Below are 19932 nucleotides of genomic sequence, written 5' to 3' on the forward strand. Positions count from 1 at the left end.
AGAATCTGAAAGCGAGGCCAGGGAAACGCAAACCGCAGAGGGCGTGGTCTGGGCGTGGTCTAGGGAGGCGTGGCCTGGATTCCCGGTTCCGCAGAGGCAGGCTGCGTGCTTACGCAGCACGTACGACGGGAGGTGGGGCTGGTAGCCGGGCGGGCGGGTGAGGCGCGGGGCCTGGTCCCGGCACCATGGCCAAAACCGTGGCTTATTTCTACGACCCCGATGTGGGCAACTTCCACTACGGTGAGGGAGCTAGGTGGTACGCGAGGGGTTTCGGGACGAGAAGGTTTCGAGGCTGAGGCTACAACTCCAGCGATGGAAACTAACGAATTCTCTTCTACCCCCCAGGGGCTGGGCACCCTATGAAGCCTCACCGCTTGGCACTGACCCATAGTCTGGTTCTGCACTACGGTCTCTATAAGAAGATGATCGTGAGTTTCACTATCTCTACTGGGGATTGAGGGTGGGGGCGAGCTGAGGCCCTAGAGCTAGGTAGGCCTCACTGAATGCACCAAGTGAGACCTACCCCAAGAGTGGGGGTAGGGGGAGGCTGGATAGAAGGAACCAGGAGTACCTCCCCCCCCCCCCCCCATATACAGAATGTTGGTGAGTGCAGCCATCGACTTAAGGGGAGTTGCTTTTTTACCTTAGGTCAGCCACCCTACGATTTCAGGTTGACTAACACTTGACCTAGAGTTAGGGTGTAGTGGAGCTGGTTTGAAGACAGAAGGTATTTTTCTCCCTAACATCTTAGGATGTGGGCAGTGCTGTGGTCTCAGGGAATGGAGAGGGGGCTGGATTACTATATCTGCATGTGAGATTTACCCTCAGTTTCTACCCCTTATCCTCTGGAACCCTTCTCACCAACAAGGAGCTGGAGCTCCAGGGAGGACCATAGCCCTATGTGTAAATGTGTGTGTGTGTGTGTAGGAGAGCAGGAGATGTACTGAGTATTCCCTTTTCAACCTAGAATACCCCCACATGGGTAATCACTACCCAACCCTTTGGCTCCCAGATACACGCATTCTGTCTGTCCCCAGCTTGGGATTTGTAGCTGTGTTAAGTGGTTATAACATTACTGCTCAGCCCTCATGCATTGCAAGGGGAGCTAGTTAACAGTATAGTATGAATGACTGTCCACTGCTTTTGCTAAGGCACAGAAAGTGAATGGGTCATAAAAAAAGATTGAGGTGATGTGAGTGCATGAATCCATGAATTTCTGAAATCTTTTGCTGGTATGTACCTGTGTACATTTTCCGGGGAGAGAAAGGCTTTTTGGTCTTGCCTAATTTCTAAAGAAGTGTGTGAACCCCCTCAAAAAATAAATTTCTGGCTTAGCACCTGAGTATTGTGAGTTTTAATGAGAAGATTGTCATACATTCCATATTATTTGATTCCAAAATTAAGAACTCAGAGACAGAAAGGGCAGGATCAGAGTCCAGGGGAGGATTGAGTATGGAGAAAATCAGAGATCCTGGGAACAGGGCAGGTGGATTGGGGCTCACGGTTGAGAAGGTAGGAAAGGCTGGGCTGGAGGTGGGAAGGAAAAGGCAAGCCCAGTGGTCTTTAGGGAGTTGATAACCACCTGGCTATCAGAGCCTCTCTTCTTCACTGACCTTTGCCTCATAGCCTAACAAGGATTGGGGTAAAGGGACTGGTTTTGGATAATCCCCAGGGCTGGTTCATTGTGGATGGTTCAGCCCCATGAATGAGACTGATCCTGCCTGGGTTCACCTTGTGTTTCCATTCTGAGGTCTTCAAGCCATACCAGGCCTCCCAGCATGACATGTGCCGCTTCCACTCTGAGGACTACATTGATTTCCTGCAAAGAGTCAGCCCCACCAATATGCAAGGCTTCACCAAGAGCCTTAATGCCTTCAACGTGGGAGATGACTGGTGAGAAGACTAGGACTTTTGATGCCAGGCATTTCAAGGAGAACACTTAAGTAAGGTCTTGCAGGCAGTAAGTGGGAAGATTATGAGTCAGTGAGTCATTATTTACTCATTGATTTATTCAACAAATATTTCTTGGTTATTTGCTCTAGGCCAGGTCCTGTGCCAAATGCTGGGGATGCACTGATCAACAATAACAGCAAAATTTTAATATTGTAGTTGTGCTAAGTCCTCTGAAGGAGAGGTACATGACTGCATATGGGAGTGTATATAAGGGAGATTTACCCAGCTTTGGGAGTCTGGTCAGTGGAAGCTTCTTAGAAGAACTAATGAAGATTGAGCTGTAATCTGAGGAAAAAATAAGTTAATTAGGTAACAGATGGTTAGGAAAAGAGAGGGTGAGGGGAGGAAAGTCATGGGCAGTAGGAATGACATGTGCTAGGGTCTGTGGTAGGATAGAGTATGACTCATTTGAGGACCATAGAATATGAAGAGAAGAGTGATCTGAATTGAGGCCGAAGTGATAGGCAGGACCTTTAAAAAGTAGACAGCCCTTTAATGAATTGGAGTTTTTACCTCTAGAAAAGAGGGAAGTCTTCAAAGTGTTTTAAAAAGCAAGAGAGTGAGTAAATATGATTAGGTTTACATGATTGGGCTTGTACCATACCAAGAAAACTCAGAGTTAGACCCTGTGGGAAGGGAGTGAACAAGAAAGATAAGCCATGATTCTTGCTTATATTCTAGTATACATCCATGAAAATATAGTGACCATAACAACTACCGTTTACTTAATTTATTTGTAAACTTAAAAAAAGTGTTGTTGTTTTTTGTCTTTATTGATTTTAGAGAGAGGAAGGGAGAGAGAGAGAGACAGATAGAACATCGATGAAAGAGAACATTGATTGGCCACCTCCTGCATGCCCCCCCACTGGGAATTTGGCCCACAACCTGGGCATGTACTCTGACCAGCTGAGCCATACCACTGAACCATACCAGCCAGGCTCTTTTTAAACTTTTTTTTTTATCCTCACCCGAGAACATTTTTTTTCCATATTTTGTTCAGATAGAGTGGGGGGGGGAGAGAGAGAGTGAGAGAGAGAGAGACATTGATGTGAAAGGGACACATCGAGTGGTTGCCACCCACATGACCAACCAGGGCCAGGGACAAACTGCAACCGAGGTACGTGCCCTTAGCGGGAACTGAACCCCGGTCTCTCTGGACCGCAGGCCGACACTCTAACCACTGAGCCAAACTGGCCAGGACATTTTTTAAACTTATTAGGGAAAATTTCAAACATTTCTGAAAGAATAGTACAGTAAACCCCATACATATAACATATATCTAGCATGCAGCTATAATACTTATAAACAAATGGCTTATCTTTTTTTTTTCTTTAATGCTTTCATTGAGTTTTTTAGAGAGAGAGAGCAAAACATTGATGTGAGAGAGAAACATCAATCAGCTGAGCCCACAACCCTGGGCATGTGCCCTGACTGGGAATTGAACGGGGACCTCTTAGTCCATGGGATGATGCTCAATCCACTGAGCCATACCAGCCAGACCGTCTCTTAAGACTTTTAATCTGTAACATTTATTTTCCTTGAATTTAATTCTTGAAGAGACCAGGCTGTTGATCCTATAGAGCAACAGCTACCATTTTTTAGTGCTTACTCTACCGTGCTGAGGGTTGCTGCTATATCCACTATTCTCACACTAACCCTGAGATGTAACAGTCCTTTTCCTGGTGTTGGGCATACTGAAGTTTGAGGAGATTTAGGTAACTTAGCCTGAGCCACATAACTGTTCAGTGGAGGTAGCTGAATTCAGATCCAGAGACCAGGTTTTTAAATACTACACTAATCTGTTTCCCTAAAATATCCTATCAATAGAAATAGCCTGGGCTGGAGAAATAGACACCAACTCCTCAGGCTGGCATTGAGCACTTCCTGGAATGCCATCTTCTCCAAGGCCTTACCAGCCTTCATACCACCAGGAAGTTTCACACCACAAAGCCTTTCTTGACCACACCAGCCGCTGAGGTCTGTCCTGCACTGTCATTTGGTGTTCAGTCACATGCTGCCCTGGAGGGTTTCTTGATTTTTTGTTATTGCTGCTGCTGCTATTTCTGAGTTCACTTTATAGGTCTGTGAATGCAGAGTCAGCCCTCAGGCCACAGCTGGGGCCCTGCAAAAGCTCTTTGTGGGGTTAGGGAATACTACCACTGGGCCTTTGCACTGTATCAGTCATATTGTCAAACTTAAGCCACAGTTGTGCTTATCTGTGTTTCAGATGAGAATCAGGAATTTTTCTTTTAATTAATTTCTGACTGTTTTCAAAGTAATTTAATATAAAAAGTTAAATTTTACTACAAGGCTTTTTTTTTTTTATCCTCACCTGAGGATTTTATCTTCAGATAGAGCAGGAGGGAGAGAGGGAGGAAGAGAGAGAGAGAGAGAGAGAAACATTGGTGTGAGAGAGACATGAGTGGTTGCCATCGACATGACCCCAACTGGGGTTAGGGACAAACTGCAACTGAGGTATGTACCCTTAGCGGGAACCAACCTGGGACTCTGGTCTGCGGGCCTACGCTCTAACCGCTGAGCAAACTGGCCAGGGCAAATTTTACTACAAGGCTTTTAATGAAAACAAAAAAAAGCTCCCTCCAAAATAGTTCCAGAACTGTCACTTCCACCTATAGATCCCTCTCCTCAGTGGCAGCCACTTTTAGCTCCTTTAACTATTTCTTGTAATATTTATCTTTGCATTTCAAAATAATAATACTGCCCTGGCCGGTATTCTCCCTCCCCCCCTACTTTTTCCCTCCTGCTCTATCTGAAGATAAATGAAAATATAATAATAATAATACTGATTTACTACTGTTACTAATAATCTGTAACACACTTAGGTACCTACTGTTTGTCAGGTACTATTCTAAATGCTTTGTAGCCATTGGCTAATTTAGTCTCAACCACCTCTATGAAGCAGGGTCTATGACTGTCTCCTTTTTACAGGTGAAGGCACTTAAGCACAGAAAGGTTAAACATCTTGCCTAAACTTACTATCATTAGGTGGTAAAGAGTCAAGGTTTGAACCTAGGTAGTCTGGCTCCAGAATCTAGGCTGTTAACCATGCTACCATACTGTACTGCCTCTTATAACATACTTTTTTTTTTTTTTTCTTTAAGTTTTTTTATTGATTTTTAGAGAAAGAGGAAGGAGGCGGGAGAAAGAGATAGAAACATCAATGAGAGAGGCAGTTGATGGGCTACCCACTGGGGATTGGGCCCACAACTTGGGCATGTGCCCTGACCAGAAATCAAACCAGCGACCTCTTGGTGCATGGGTTGACACTCAACCACTGAGCCACACCGGCCCGGCTTGTAACATACCCTTATTGCTCTCTTCATTTAGCAGTTGTCTATTAAACTCTTAGTATTGGAGATGAGCAGTTAGTCTTCTTATACCATCACCCTGGCTTCCCCTCCCCTTCCAGCTTCACAATATAGTTATTTAACAGTTTTTATTAAATGAATATTTTATGTTTATATTTTTTAACTTTGAAAAATTCATTTACCGTTGAGCTAAATAGTATACTATGATTTAATCTTTTTCTTGTACAACTTTTTGTTTTTCCTGGACTGATAATTGCATTGTTTATTTACTTGCTTACTTGTCTAGGTGTCAATCACGAATCCTTCCCAAACTCTTTGAGAAACTATAAAACTGCCTGCAATTTTTTTTGCACATAGTCAAATATGTCAGCTCCACTATTTTCTTGGAGACCTAAAATGAGGGATTTTTTAAAGCATTTTCTTTTCTGAAGGTCAGGTTTATGAAGCTATAATTTGTATACAGTGAAATTCACCTTTTTTAGATATACATTTTTGAGAGTTTTGACAGAAAGTCAATTATCCAGCAAAAGTCCCTCATGCACTTTTGGAGTCAACCCTTTCCCTTCACCTTAGCTCTAGGCAACTACTGATCTGAAGTCTGTCCCGATATTTTGCCTTTTCCAAAGTGTCATTTAAATGGAGCTATATAGCCCTGGCCGGTTTGGCTCAGCGGTTAGAGCATCCGCCTGCGGTCCAGAGAGACCCGGGTTCGGTTTCCGCTAAGGGCATGTACCTTGGTTGCAGTTTGTCCCTGGCCCTGGTTGGTCGTGCGGGTGTCGTGCGGGTGGCGGCCACTCGATGTGTCCCTTTCACATCGATGTTTCCCTCTCTCTCTCTTCCTCTCTCTCCCTCCCACTCTGTACAAAAAATGGAAAAATGTCCTCGGATGAGGATTAAAAAAATAATAAAATAAAAAATAAATGGAGCTATATAGTATGTAACCTTTTGTGTCTGGTTTCAAGCCTCTTTTTTATAAAAAAAAAAAGAATAAAGAATTCTTTATAAAGATGGATGCCCTGGCCAGTTTGGCTCAGCAATTAGAGCGTCAGCCTGCGTTCCAGAGAGACCTGGGTTCAGTTCCTGCTAAGGTCACATACCTCGGTTGCAGTTTGTCCCCAGCTCCAGTTGGGGTTGTGTGGGAGGCAGCCACTCGATGTCTGCCTTTCACGTCAGTGTTTCTCTCTCTCTCTCTCTCTCTTCTTCTTTCTCCCTCCCACTCTATCTGAACAAAAAATGAAAAAAATGACCTCTGGTGAGGATAAAAAAAAAAGTGTAGCTATATGCCCAGCCGGTGTGGCTCAGTGGTTGAGCATCGACCCTAGCACCAACAGGTCACCAGTTTGATTCCCAGTCAGGGCATATGCCCAGGTTGTGGGCCAAATCCCCAGTGGGGGGCTTGCAGGAGGCGGCCAATTGATGTTCTCTCTTATCGATGTTTCTATCTCTCTCTCTCTCCCTCTCTTTTCCTCTCTCCCTAAAATCAATAAAGGAAAAAAAAGTCTAAAAAAATGTGTAGCTATAAAGAACATTATTGAACATTATTAAAATGTGATATACACAGCCCGGCCAGTGTGGCTCAGTGATGGAACATTGACCCATGCACCAAGAGGTTGCCTGTTCGATTCCTGGTCAGGGCACATGCCCAGGTTGTGGGCCCGATCCCCAGTGGGGAGCATGCAGGAGGCGGCCAGTTGATGTTCTCTCTCATCAATGTTTCTATCTCTCTCCTCCTTTCCTCTCTCTTAAAATCAGTAAAGAAAAAGAAATTTTAAAAATAAAATAAAATGTGATACACACAGAAGAATCTTTTAAGAAAAATAGAGCTCGTGTTCTTTTTCAACTTATTTCCTTTTTGTGTGTTCACTGAAGTACCTTGTAGCTGCCTGTTTCTCTCTCCAAATAGGGTACAAACTTCCTGATAGGGTTAAATGCTTCTTTACTTCCCATCAGTGCTTTGCACAGGGCTTGTACATGGCTTGGCTCAAAATATTTGTTGAATAAATTTGCAGATAACTTGAGTGTGCAGGAGGGGGAGGTCAGGTTATTGAAGAGTGGAGACTGGAGGGGTTTAGGTAGGGAGAGAGGTATAGGAAGGCCCTTACAGAGGTAAATGGGGCTTCAACTTGCTTCTCTTCCCTGCAGCCCAGTGTTTCCCGGGCTCTTTGAGTTCTGTTCCCGGTACACAGGTGCATCTCTGCAAGGAGCAACCCAGCTGAACAACAAGGTGACCACAGCCCTGAGTCCCTTCCCCCTCACTGGACTCAAGGCCTTGACCCTGACCATGAGCTCTCAGCTTTGGGGTGGGCAGGAGGAGGACTGTGATTTGGGTGTTTGTTTTTTAGATCTGCGATATTGCCATTAACTGGGCTGGTGGGCTGCACCATGCCAAGAAGTTTGAGGTAAGTGAGGAGTTGATGGGGAGACAATGGCTATCTTAGGGTTGGTGTTCAGGATGGCAGTAGGGGATAGCTGGGTGGATGACTTGTTCCTTTCTTTATAAGACCACTGTCTTGCCATAGGCCTCTGGCTTCTGCTATGTCAATGACATTGTGATTGGCATCCTGGAGCTGCTCAAGTAAGTAGCCGGGAGGAGATGGAGGGACTGAATGAGACTCTTAGCTGAGGAGATCTCAGACTACCCTGGCCCTGACCCAGACCTCCACCCCCATAGTAGCGTCTCCCAAGTTCTTCATTTCCTGTTGTCTGCTCACATTTCAACCTTCTCTGCACATCCCTCTCCTGACCCTGCATCCAGGCTGGAGCCCCAGGGTTGCCCTTAGGGAACTGGTGGTATAGTTTTCAGGTGACTTTGGTGGAATTGGGAGGAAGCAGACTCTTCATAATCCCAGACCTTGTGTTTGGGAAGAGAGGCTGGGGGGTTTTCTTCCTGGGGTTCACCTGTGCCTCAGACCCTGGCTTTGCCCTCACCCCAGGTACCACCCTCGGGTGCTCTACATTGATATTGATATCCATCATGGTGACGGGGTTCAGGAAGCCTTCTACCTCACTGACCGGGTCATGACAGTGTCCTTCCACAAATACGGAAACTACTTCTTCCCTGGCACAGGTATGGGAATAGAAATGTCCATCCCCTTCGCACCCCTCAGCTCTGTACCGTGACCACCTCCTTCTCAGCCTTCAGGTCTCAGCTCAGATGCCCCTCCTCAGAGAAGCCTTTCCTAACCACCCCGTTAAAGTATTCACCTCCTTCCCCACTACTCTCTCACATCGCTCTGCTTGTTTCTCACAGAGCACTTGCTGCTATTTGTGTTTCTTGTGGCGTTTTGTTTCCTGTCTTCCCCTTGTTATGCTCACCTCCAAAAATATAAGCTTACTGGGATTTCCTTCATTTCATTAGTTCTCTTTATTGCTGTACCCCTTGTGCCTAGTACATAGCTTGGCTCCTAGTAGGCCCTCAGAAAGTATTTGTTAAATGAATGCAAGCTGCAGGCGACGTGGCTTTAGGGAGTGTGTGGTGCAGGTATGTTGACGGAGTGAGAGGCCCTCAGTGTTGGTTGGGGGTGAAACAGTTGTGTTGTAGATGCCTCCTTTGCATGGCTGCCATCCCCCACCTCCCACTTCCCTGTAGGTGACATGTATGAAGTTGGAGCAGAGAGTGGCCGCTACTACTGTCTCAATGTGCCTCTGCGGGATGGCATTGATGACCAGAGTAAGTACTGAAGTCTTCTCCCTGCTCCCTGGGCTCCTTCTTTCTCTCTTTGAATTAACCTCTTCTGCCTGGTATTGTCTACTATTGGGCCAGGTGTCCTTAAGGATGAATGGCTATCAGAGGGACCATGAATGCCCCCTGGAAACTGTATGCAACACATTATGTGTATGTGCATTTTTCTGGAAAAAAGGTCATCTGTCACTCCAAGGGGTCTGGGACCCCCTCCAGAAGTTCAGAACCAGTGGTTTGGTTCCTTGGGTTGTCCTTTCCTGGGCTATATGCTCTCTCAACCCCCTTTTCCCTTTTGTTCCCTGTCTCCCCATCCCCTTGGGGTGCCAGGTACCCATCTTTGGCCCTCTCCCAGGTTACAAGCACCTTTTCCAGCCAGTTATCAACCAGGTGGTGGACTTCTACCAACCCACATGCATTGTTCTCCAGGTAATGGTGCCAGTGCCTGATCAGGGGGGCTTTGCCTGTACTTGGGGGAAGAGAGCAGGGAAGAGGAGAGCCTCCAGGTTGATGGGGAAGGGAAGGACATATGGGGCATTCTGATCAGGTATCTCACCGCAGCTGCCTGGACTTTTGCTTTATGCAGTGTGGAGCTGACTCTCTGGGCTGTGATCGATTGGGCTGCTTCAACCTCAGCATTCGAGGACATGGGTGAGACTTGCCCTCCTTTGAGTTCCCCAGGTTTTCAGGTGGCCTTGGACCTCAGTACAGGGAGAGGGGGTAGTTGGGGAATAAGTCTCACCTCTTCTTGGGAATCAAAAATAGCTACAAATTGTACTTGAACCAGAAAGGTCACCTTGAACAGGCTCTCCTAGCTGGTCATTTATTCACAGTAGATTTTTATTAAGCACCTATTATGTTCCAGGCATTATACAAGGAGATGGGGATGGAATGTGGAAACTCCCATGGACTTCACAGTTTAGTGTGGGGAACAGACAATACATGAATAAGCAAACCAAGTATATTGTTATAAATCTTATGAAGGGAAAGGATAGGAAGCTGAGATAACAGAATAACAGTGGGGACCTACTTCAGATAGCACTATTTGGAAAGGATTTTCTGAGGAGTTGAAATTTGGGCTGAGAACCTGGAAGCTGAAAGGAGGGAGCCATAAGAAGAGCAGAGAAAACTCTGTCCCAAGTGGTGGGCAGGGCCCACACAGAGGCTCTGAGGCAGGGAAAAGCTGGTGTGCAGAGGAGATGAAGTAAAACCAGAGAGGCGGGAACACGGAGCAAGCCGGCAGTGGTTTGAGGTGAGATCTGAGAAGTTGACAGTGGTGAGGCTGCACAGAGCCTTTAGACCCTGGTAAGGAGTCTAGGTTATATTTCAAATATGACGGGACACCGTGGACAGATATAAAGCAGGGGAGTGCCGTGATTCAACTCATGTTTTAAAGTGACTGCTCTGATTGCTGCTTGGAGATAGGTTTGGGTTGGGGGAACAGGGGCAGCAGTGGGAAGACCAGTTAGGAAACTGCTGGTGGTGTATAGGCAGGAGATATGGGGCCCGGGCTGAGGTGAAGGAGAGATGGCTGGAGAGAAGTAGATGATGTGAGTTATATTTTGGTTTTAGAACTGATTGCACTTGCTGATACATGGATGAGAATAGTTGATTAACAGGTAGGGTGCCAGGATGGGTGTAGAGCAGGAGTGCACTTTATTTTAAAATTTCTATTGAGACACAACAGCAACATAATAAAGTACACATAACTCAAGGATAGAACGCAATGAATTTCACTGCCTAGGTCAAAATACAAACCTTTTGAGTTTCCTTGTGCTCCTTTCCAGGCAGTACTGAGAGGTGTGTACTTTGGCTTTTCATAACTACTTTACCCATTCCCTTGTTTTTTTTTTTAACAGGGAGTGTGTCGAATATGTCAAGAGCTTCAATATTCCTCTACTGGTGCTAGGTGGTGGTGGCTATACTGTCCGAAATGTTGCCCGCTGCTGGTAAGTACGCTCCCTGATTTTCCTCCTCCCCTTTGTCCAGTGTGAGCTAAGGGCTCCCTGAGAGATGGCCAGGTGGGCCCTCGAGGCCACTTGCTCAGCCTGCCCCCTTCTGCTGGTTGGTTTCAGGACGTATGAGACATCGCTGCTGGTAGAAGAGGCCATTAGTGAGGAGCTTCCCTATAGTGGTAAGGACAACCCCATGATACTCCGACACCAGAAAACCCATCTCACAAGACCCCACAATGGCCTTGATTTGAAGGCAGAGAGGAAATTGACATTCTCAGAGCTCTGCAGACTAAACCCCTGAGATCAGAGCAGTGAAAAGATTAGGCAACTATAATGTAGGTATTTTGGATGGGAAGGAAAGAGATTGGGAAGTCTTGAGTCCTACCTGTCTGTCTGAGCCATATCCTCTCCTTCAAATCTTCTTTTCCCTCCTAAGAATACTTTGAGTACTTTGCCCCAGACTTCACGCTTCATCCAGATGTCAGCACTCGCATCGAGAATCAGAACTCGCGCCAGGTCAGTAGTTCAGAGGAGCTGAGCACAAGGGTGGGGGAGCCCAGGAGAGGTCTAGGATGTGGGAAATCGGAGAAACCAGAGAAGAAAGTTCTCAGCCATCACTCTCACTGTTGTTAGCTAGGTGGCAGCCCAGGTTAAAGTAGAGGCAATCGCGTGGGAAGAGGGACATTCATCAGTTGGGGGATTCAAATTAGGATTCAAAATCGGATTAAAACTAGGACGGTAGAGGTGAAAGGCAGCTAGAAGGGTGGATTCCCTGAATCACTAGGGGCTGGCTCACTCTCAATTCCTTATCCCCAACCAGTATCTGGACCAGATCCGCCAGACAATCTTTGAAAACCTGAAGATGCTGAACCATGCACCTAGTGTCCAAATTCATGACGTGCCTGCAGACCTCCTGACCTATGACAGGACTGATGAGGCTGATGCAGAGGAGAGGGGTCCTGAGGAGAACTACAGCAGGTCTGGGGCAGGGACTAGGGAGTGGGGATTCTAGTAGGGATGTCAGGGAGGTGAAGAAGGGAAAAGTAAACTGAGGCATTAGCTTAATTGTCCCTAGCTTATCTCCTTTAGTATGCCTCCTCTTTGGTGTGCTGCCATTTCCCACTCTTTTTTTGCCCTGTTTTTAATGACATAAGTAACTTATATTTATTGTAAAAATTTTAAATAGCACCAAAATACGTTAAGTTTGCATTTACACAATCCCAGACCCATTCTACAAAGTAACCACTTTTCAGATAGATTTTTTTCCTATAGATTACAGGTGTACTGTTCAGTATGCACAGATAAACAAAAACACACATAACACTCATTCTCAGAGTTTGTACAGTTTTTTTTTCTTTTTTTTAATCCAAGTCAGATCATTCTATACGGGTTGCTCTACAATTTGCAACTCTTACAACTGCTTTTTTCTTTTTCTTTTTTTTACAAAGCAATGTGTGTCTTCCCATGGCGGTATATATAGATCTGCTTCATTATTTTATCAGCTCTATAATCCATTGTGTGGATGTAGCCTCATTTAACCAAGTACTGTTGAGGGACATTTGTATATTTCCCATTTTTTCATTATGACAAAGCATGTGGCAATGGACTCTCTTACATGTACATCTTTGCATGCTTGTTTCAGTAGATTAGAGTCCTAGAATTATTGCTGCTAGGTCAAAGGCTGTGTGTGCTAAATTTTTAAATATTTGCTGCCAAATTGCCTTCCAAAGAGTCTGTAACAGTTTATATTCTTGCCAGCATCTTCCTTCCAGGTTCTGAGCTGGACAGGTCACTGCCCATATACTGCTCTCTAAGACTCTTTGATTTCTTTCCTCTGTTAATTTTTGCACGTATGATGATTGTATTGTAGTTTTTCACAAAGTCATTATTTTTCTGAGATAGATACTATAGTATTTACAGATGCAATGAATTAGGGAAAAAAGACTAGGGTAGAATTTATTTTTAATCTCAAAGTAGGCTTTTCTGAAAAGTGAAGGGGAAAGACAATAGAATCCAGAAGTGCAGAAACAGATGCGCTTAATGAAGAACAGATTTCCTTATGTGACTGAAGGATAACCACAGCTGGACACTTGCAGGACATCTGGTCCTGCTCCCACGCAGTGTTAGAGGTTTGAGCTGGCTCTGCTCTAAGTCCCTTCCACAATCTGCTTCTCTTAGAGTTCAAGCTTCCAGATCCTTCCTCTGGACCTGGGCCTTACTGCTCAGACCTTTGGGACTATTCCAGCCTTCCTCCTCCATGAATACCCCCTTATTTCCACTCTTGGCTGAGGAGGTATCTGAATCTTAGGCCTCAGAAATTCCTTTTTGACCTATCATCTCCTTCTCAACTTCTCCAGGTCTCTGAGGCTTAAATTCTGGAAATTGATTTTCTTTGTCTTAAAAAAGGTAAAAACCTGTGTTTAAGTTCTTCCTTTTGACAAAGTCTAGCCTTTTCATCAATAGTTCTAGTCTGGTATCTGGCCTACTCTCTGCATTGTATCCTCCTTTCTCAATAGCCAGCAGAAACCTCGGGCCTCTTTCTGTCCTAAGCCCTACCTCACTGTCACATTGCCCACTGAGTTCCTGTTCTTTGATGCTTATGTCTCCAGCTTGAATATTATTTGCATAATAGTGACAATAAGACTTACCACTTTTTGGAGGGTTTGCAAAGCACCAGACACAATACTAAGTGCATTATAATAATACGTACATATCATCACGTCACCATTCTATTGCCATCAGATAACCCTAAGAGGTGGCTGTTATCCTGAAATTGCCAGAGGAGGATTCTGAGGCTCAGAGAGGTTAAATAACTCTCTGAAGGTTCCACAGGTCATTTAATATCACAGCCAACATTCAAACCTGAGTCTCTGACTCCATACCTCGAACCCTTGTGCACTTTGACGTGACTTGAGACATTGCTTACCAGGCAAAGAGGCTTTTCCTGACTTAGTTCCCCAGTTATCAGTTATTCATATTCTCCTAGAGAATAATTTTCCAAAAGTAAACCAGTATTGAATACTTACTGAGTCTGTGTCACTTTCACGTCCTTTCCCTCAGATCTTTTGCTGGCCAGTTCTTTGTCAGACTTCAGGTCTTAACTTTCTTAGAACAGCTTCCCTAATAATCCTGTCTGAAATTGTATCCTTTTCCTTCATACTCTTGGTCATATCTCCCATTATTTCATTTTATTCATGGTACTCTCCATCATCTGAAATTACCGTATTTATTTATTTACTTTCTTAATTATTGTCAGTCTCATTTATTAGGTAAGTTTTTGAGGACTGTCAGAAATTTTGTCTGGCTTCTCTGCTGTATTGCTAAGGCTCATGACAGTGTTTGGCATAGAGTAGTCAATACATGTTTACTGATTACATGAATGGAGGAATGACTGGTGATCAGTCTCTACCAACAGAAGGGGAAGAGTGGTTCCCTGACAAAGGGGCTTGGGAAGTGGCTCCAGAGAAGGTGCTTATGTGGGAAAATATTGGAACTTGGAGAGTGGGGCCCTCACCTCTCTTCCCTTGCTTTGCAGGCCGGAGGCACCCAATGAATTCTATGATGGAGACCACGACAACGACAAGGAAAGTGACGTGGAGATTTAAGAGCAGCTGGGCTTGCTGTGCCCCCACGGAATTCCATTTTACCTCTTGATTGGATGGGAGGAAAAGTGGTCCCCTAGCTCTGGACTGATCACCTTCACTGGTTTTACCAATGCTGGGGGACTGTTTGGAGACCACATCTGGTTCTTAAACCAACTATCCTTTTTCTTCTTCCTCCCAAGGCCTGACAATGGTGCCTATTTGGGATTGGATGGGGACAAGAATAGCTATCTCTAGAACATCTTGGGCAGTGGGCCCTAGATGCCAGTCCCAGTTCCTCTGGTCCCCTTATTCCTTCTCTGCTTTCCTCCAACCTAGAGACTTTTAGGGATGAAGGAGTAATCAGGACTGAGGTTGCCTTTGGCTTTCTCCTTCCCTGGGTTCTCCTACTATAAGCCTTGCTTCCAGTGCAGGTGAAGAGTGAGGGATTTTAGGGGCCTTTGGCTGCCTAACACCTTAACCCCAGATGATGGGAAGTATTGGAGTAGGATGTGAAAATGTCCTGTTCTAACTTTTGGCTTTATGTCCATTTTACCACTGTTTTTATCCAATAAACCAAGTTGGTATTTTTTGTACCTTTTGCCTTTCTGGGAAATCTTCTTGTTAGCTACCTATGTGTGAAGGGAGAGGAAAGGGGGGTGATGATGTATGTAACATTGTAGTTGACATTCACTCAGCACTTAGCTTATGTTAGGCCCTGTGTATGTATTCTACATGGATTATCTTGCTCATATATAGGGAGTTAATAGAACATTCTGGTTAAGAGTTAGACAGACCTGGGCAGATTACTAGCTTAAGAGAGAAAGTAGAAGAGGACTTGTGTTTTTTGAACCTGGGTGTTCGGAATGGTGGTGCTAGTTGGTGAAGATGCACTGAGAAAACATAGTTTCTCATCTTAACTGTCTATGTGAAGAACGATGCTAGTAGTCACAAACATAGACCCTTCCCTAAAGGAGGTTACAAGTAAACTCCCAGTAAGGAATGAGATAAATACAGGTGTAGACAGTGGTACAAGAAAGAAGAGTACTAGATCGGTCACTCTTCCATTCTTTGATTCTGTCTGTTTTTCATCTCTAGCTTAGAAAATAGCTTCTGAACTGGTTTGCACAAATTGAGTTGGAAGTGTGGGCTGGACAGCTCTGTGCAAATTTTCACCAAGCAATTAGAAAGTGGAACACAAGAGTCAGATTTAGGAGCCAGCCAATTTGGCAAAGTCCTTGTAATCTTATCAGGCCCTAGACCAGTAGTTCTCAACCTGTGGGTCGTGACCCCCTTTGGGGGTCAAATGACCCTTTCACAGGGGTCGCCTAAGACCATCAGAAAACACATATTTCTGATGGCGATTCATAACAGTAGCAAAATTACAGTTACAAAGTAGCAACAAAAATAATTTTATGGTTGGGGGTCACCAAAACATAAGGAACTGTATTAAAGGGTTGCGGCATTAGGAAGGTTGAGAATCATTGCCCTAGACTGAGCACTGGGGGCTACAGAGTGAGTGAGTCACTGAATCTGCCCTCCAGGAACATACATTTGAAATCTTTTGCAGCTGTGGGCAAGATAATTCAGTCCATACTTCGAGGACCCACTGGGTACTACATACTTTTCACTCAAGAAACTATTGTTGAGAGAATGAATGAAATTACTGAGGGAGAAATCAAAGTAGCAGAGCAAATAACATACTCTTGGAGAACACCTGTTCTTTTCACTCAGGTTTGGTTCATGTCAGTAGGGAATCCTGGTTAAACATAGGGCTTGGTAGTCAGACTAACCTGGGTTTTAATTTCTATCTATTATGTGTCCTTGGGCAAATCACTTCAATTCTCAAAGTCCCAATTTCCTGTCTGTTAACTGGTGAGACTAGTGGAATCTGTAGCATGGCATTGTGAGGATTCAGTGAAAAAAATACACATAGAGAGTTTTTTTCTTTTTTTTTCTGAACAGATTTTATTACACAGGGGATGGAGCTCAGTCCTTGGCTGCTGCCTTCCTCATGGCTGCAAGGACATTGCTCAGCTTCTCTCTCTTCCTCTTGGCACGGATGTGTGTCCCCACCCTTTTCTTGATGAATTTCAGGGCCCTCTTGTCCTTAGAGACCTTGAGCAGCTCCAAGGCTGCTCAAAGGGGGCAAAGCTACATACCTCTCAGATCATGTCCCACACGAACTTGGTGTGCTTGGTGAGGCGCCCACGGCGGCAGCTGTGCCTTGGCTTGCTCAGTTCTTAGTCACCTTGTGGCCCTTGTTGAGGCCCACGGCCATCGGGTAGTGCAGAGCCATGGCTGCTGTTCCTCAGTGGCTGTGGCGGCAGAAGGCACATAGAGAGTTTTATATAGTGCCTGGTGTAGAGCAAGTGCATTATTACTGTTTAAGCGCACACTGGCAATAACTAGTTTTTCTGCATTAGAAACAACTAGAAAGTAGCAGACCTGGGATTCAAAGCTAGGGAATCTAACTTCAGGGCTTGTCAATTTCCATCTAACACTTGCCTTAGACCATGTTCTGTTTTTGGCACATAGCTTTTAATAAAGGATAGATGTCACTTTTTTTTTTTCATGTACTCTATAGATACTGCACACATGAAAACTATATTATCCCTGAAAGCCCGGCACTATATTTTTTGTAGTCTCATGCAAGATAAGTCTCTCCTGCGATTTTTGGTTCAGATAATATTCTAGTTTGGGGAATGAGAGGGTCCAGGTTTTACAGCCACGTGGGCACTGCGTGGGAGAGGGGAGGCTGTACTGCTTCCACCAGCAGAGGGCGACGTTCGCGAATGCGGCCACAGAGAGGTTGCACCGCCCACTCGTCACCCCCCACGTGGGTCTGAATGGTTAGGCCCGCCGGGCAGGTAGCGCGCTTCCGCGGCTTCCCTCCACCCCCTCCCTTCATCTATTGGTAGGGGCTGCGGGTCCGGGCGGAAGTGGGGCAGGCAGGCGGGAGCGAGGCGTCACCGTTGTATATTCATGAGGCGCGCGCAGCCCGGCATGCTAATGAGGCGGGGCGCGGCGGCGGGCTAAGGAGCTGCTGGGCGGCGGCGGCGGCGGCTGCGGGCTGGGATCAGCCGGGCGGGAGCGGTGTAGGCGCGGGGTCACCAGCCAGCGCGAACCTGGACATGGAGCCGCCCGGCGGGGGCCAGGGGCCCGGCCGTGGGTCCCGGGACAAGAAGAAGGGCCGGAGCCCGGACGAGCTGCCTGCGGCGGGCGGCGACGGCGGCAAATCCAAGAAATTTGTGAGTGTCCTTCCCACCCCGTTCCCTCAGCCCAGCGGGGTAACCGCCCTCTGGACCCCGGAGATCCCCGCAATCGGTTCCTGGGATGCACGCCTGTCTCTAGGGAGCCGCCCCCGCGCCTCCCTTTCTCGTTTTGCTGGGTCCTGGGCTCCACAGCGGGACCTCCTACCCCTCCTGGACCTCGGGGAGCCCCGGCGTCACCCGGCTCTTGCCCCGGCAGCCTGGGAGCTTCCTTCACCCCCCAGCCAGCACGCTCTGCCCCTCGCCCCCATAGCCCGGGCGGGTCTCAGCCCCATCTCTTTCCTCTCAGCCCCGCTTCCTTTCTTCTTCCTCTATTACCCGAACACGCCTTCTCTATCTTGGTCCTCTGTGCTTTTCTGAGTCCATTTTCTCGTATTACTCCTCCCACCCCCCCCTTTTTGGTATTTTATTTGCTTCTCCTAAAGGTCACTTCCTTCCCCTAAGATTGATCGCTTTCACCTGCTAACTTTCCTCCGCCCAGCCCTCTCTCTGGGCCCTCAGCCCTGTGTCACCTAATAATCCTTCCTCTCAGGAATGTTACCTGACTTGGGCCGTACCTCCCCCCTGCCTTGAACGTTTGTCCTTGCGATTGCCGGAACGGGTTCATGGCCAGGTCCTGTGGTCATTGGGCATGACGTTAATTTTCTTCCCAGTATTTCCCTGTGCAGAGAACCTGTCACTTTACCCTGTTGCTTGTCACTTTTCAGGGGGTTAGAACTTCGCATGGTTATGCCCTTCTTGACCTAGGATGGTGATAAACCTCCCCCATGGGGAGGAAGTTAGACTGCAAGTCCAAGAAGTTTATGAGTAATTGAATTTCATTCTTTACATTTCCCATGATAACCATCTCCTAAACTCTGCCACCTCCTGTGCCCCAAGGCGACTGGCATCCCTTTTCCTACCTGTAGAAGAGTATAGCTTTCCTCAGGTGCCCATTACTTCCAATGGGAATCTGAAAGAATATTGATATTCATGTAACCCTATCGTATATAATTACCCTTGCTCACAATGAATCTTTTTTATTCCTCTCTCCAGGGAGCTATTTGTTTGCTTTTTACTGAGGGAAAGGGTCTTGGACCTTAATAGTCATTTGCTAGCTGTAATTTTAGTTATTTAGTCCTCTCTTCTAGGTAATTACGCCCCCACCTCAGTATCTCTTTCTACTAGTCAAATAGCTTCTAACACTTTACTCTTTCTTTCTCTTTTCTCTTACCCCCATCTCCCTTAGCATTCTGACCCAGTTCCACAACTTTGGGAAAAAATTGATAAAGTGTTAGGGTCAGGAAGAAAATGTTGCTTTGGGACCTAGAGGGTTGAGATGTGGAAAGAACTAAACAGAATTAAAAATAGTGACTCATCTCTTCCTACGTATTCCTAGCAAGGCAGGTGCTTCTGGACTGTCCTTTTCAGTGACTTAGAGGCTGTCAGTAACTTTTTATCTGGTAGAACATTTCCCCCCCAAGAAATGTAGGGTTAATGGTAGTGATGACCCTCCCCTATGGTAACTAAAGCAGCATTTCTCTCTGTTTCTTTAGGATAAGAGTTGACTCTCTAGGGAGAGAGCTTTCTTCCGGAGACTTAAGGTCTAGGGCCCATATTCTCTCTGTTTCAGTATCTTTTTGTTTTGATTTTGTTGCCATGGGTACTGTTTGACCTTCCTCACCCAATTCCACCTATTCCTCCTGATTTATAGTGACCTCTGTGCCTTGTATATGTTTTTCAAGTCCTTAATAAAATTTTATATGTGCTTTTGTTTTATTTAACACTTGTGTGTTTCACAAATGTGTAAAATCTGTTAAGTGTAAGTGGTGCTGAAAGGTGAGGTACCTGAGGAAACAACTTCTTTTCATGTTTTTTGGAATGTCCATGAAGTCTTGTATATGCTGAGTGGATTTGGCTCAGAGTTGTTGCTATTTGCTTTAGAGAGGGTGGAGCTGAACCAAGTTCTCTTTTCCTTTCTGAGGTGTTGGTCTTAACCCTTAACTTGCTAAATTTTAAACAATATGTAGCACAGGTAGGGAGCAGAATTGCATTTATAGCTAGGGGATTGGAAAGTTTCCAGGAGAAAAATGCTGCTTAACCCCTTTATTTGCCAATTATAATATACCTCAAGGCATCAGAATTCTCTTTTCCTCTTGATCTTTTTATGAAAACTCTAGAAAT

At 45.7% G+C, this 19932-nt stretch overlaps 2 protein-coding genes and 1 pseudogene across 3 annotated transcripts in view; 2 read left to right on the forward strand and 1 right to left on the reverse strand.

Moving 5' to 3' along the window:
* The first annotated feature begins 142 nt into the window (after positions 1 to 142).
* On the forward strand, positions 143 to 15098 carry HDAC3 (histone deacetylase 3). Its single transcript, XM_036241006.1, has 15 exons — positions 143 to 240; positions 346 to 428; positions 1751 to 1893; positions 7425 to 7506; positions 7625 to 7681; positions 7802 to 7857; positions 8216 to 8349; positions 8872 to 8952; positions 9317 to 9390; positions 9548 to 9612; positions 10821 to 10910; positions 11037 to 11095; positions 11353 to 11432; positions 11737 to 11894; positions 14452 to 15098. Exons 1-15 carry the CDS (start codon positions 186 to 188, stop codon positions 14519 to 14521), a joined length of 1287 nt encoding a protein of 428 aa, XP_036096899.1. The 5' UTR covers positions 143 to 185; the 3' UTR covers positions 14522 to 15098.
* A 1388-nt stretch (positions 15099 to 16486) lies between these two features.
* On the reverse strand, positions 16487 to 16796 carry LOC118643548 (annotated as a pseudogene).
* An 835-nt stretch (positions 16797 to 17631) lies between these two features.
* DIAPH1 (diaphanous related formin 1) overlaps positions 17632 to 19932 on the forward strand; it is a 98934-nt gene continuing 96633 nt past the window's right edge. For both annotated transcript variants that reach the window (XM_036241317.1, XM_036241318.1), the window contains exon 1: positions 17632 to 17748. In XM_036241317.1, coding sequence (XP_036097210.1) covers positions 17632 to 17748 — 117 coding nt within the window. The remainder of the gene's footprint in view (positions 17749 to 19932) is intronic.

The sequence above is a fragment of the Molossus molossus genome, unplaced genomic scaffold, assembly GCF_014108415.1.
Source record: "Molossus molossus isolate mMolMol1 unplaced genomic scaffold, mMolMol1.p scaffold_m16_p_4, whole genome shotgun sequence".
NCBI classification, from domain to species: Eukaryota; Metazoa; Chordata; class Mammalia; order Chiroptera; family Molossidae; genus Molossus; species Molossus molossus.

What these genes read in the sequence shown, in the direction of transcription:
- HDAC3 (XM_036241006.1), top strand. Translation starts at nt 186, where the DNA reads ATGGCCAAAACCGTGGCTTATTTCTACGACCCCGATGTGGGCAACTTC. An exon ending in CTCAGCATTCGAGGACATGG is followed by an intron (nt 9,613 to 10,820) that starts GTGAGACTTGCC and finishes TTTTTTTAACAG; the next exon opens with GGAGTGTGTCGAATATGTCA. An exon ending in TGAGGAGCTTCCCTATAGTG is followed by an intron (nt 11,096 to 11,352) that starts GTAAGGACAACC and finishes TTCCCTCCTAAG; the next exon opens with AATACTTTGAGTACTTTGCC.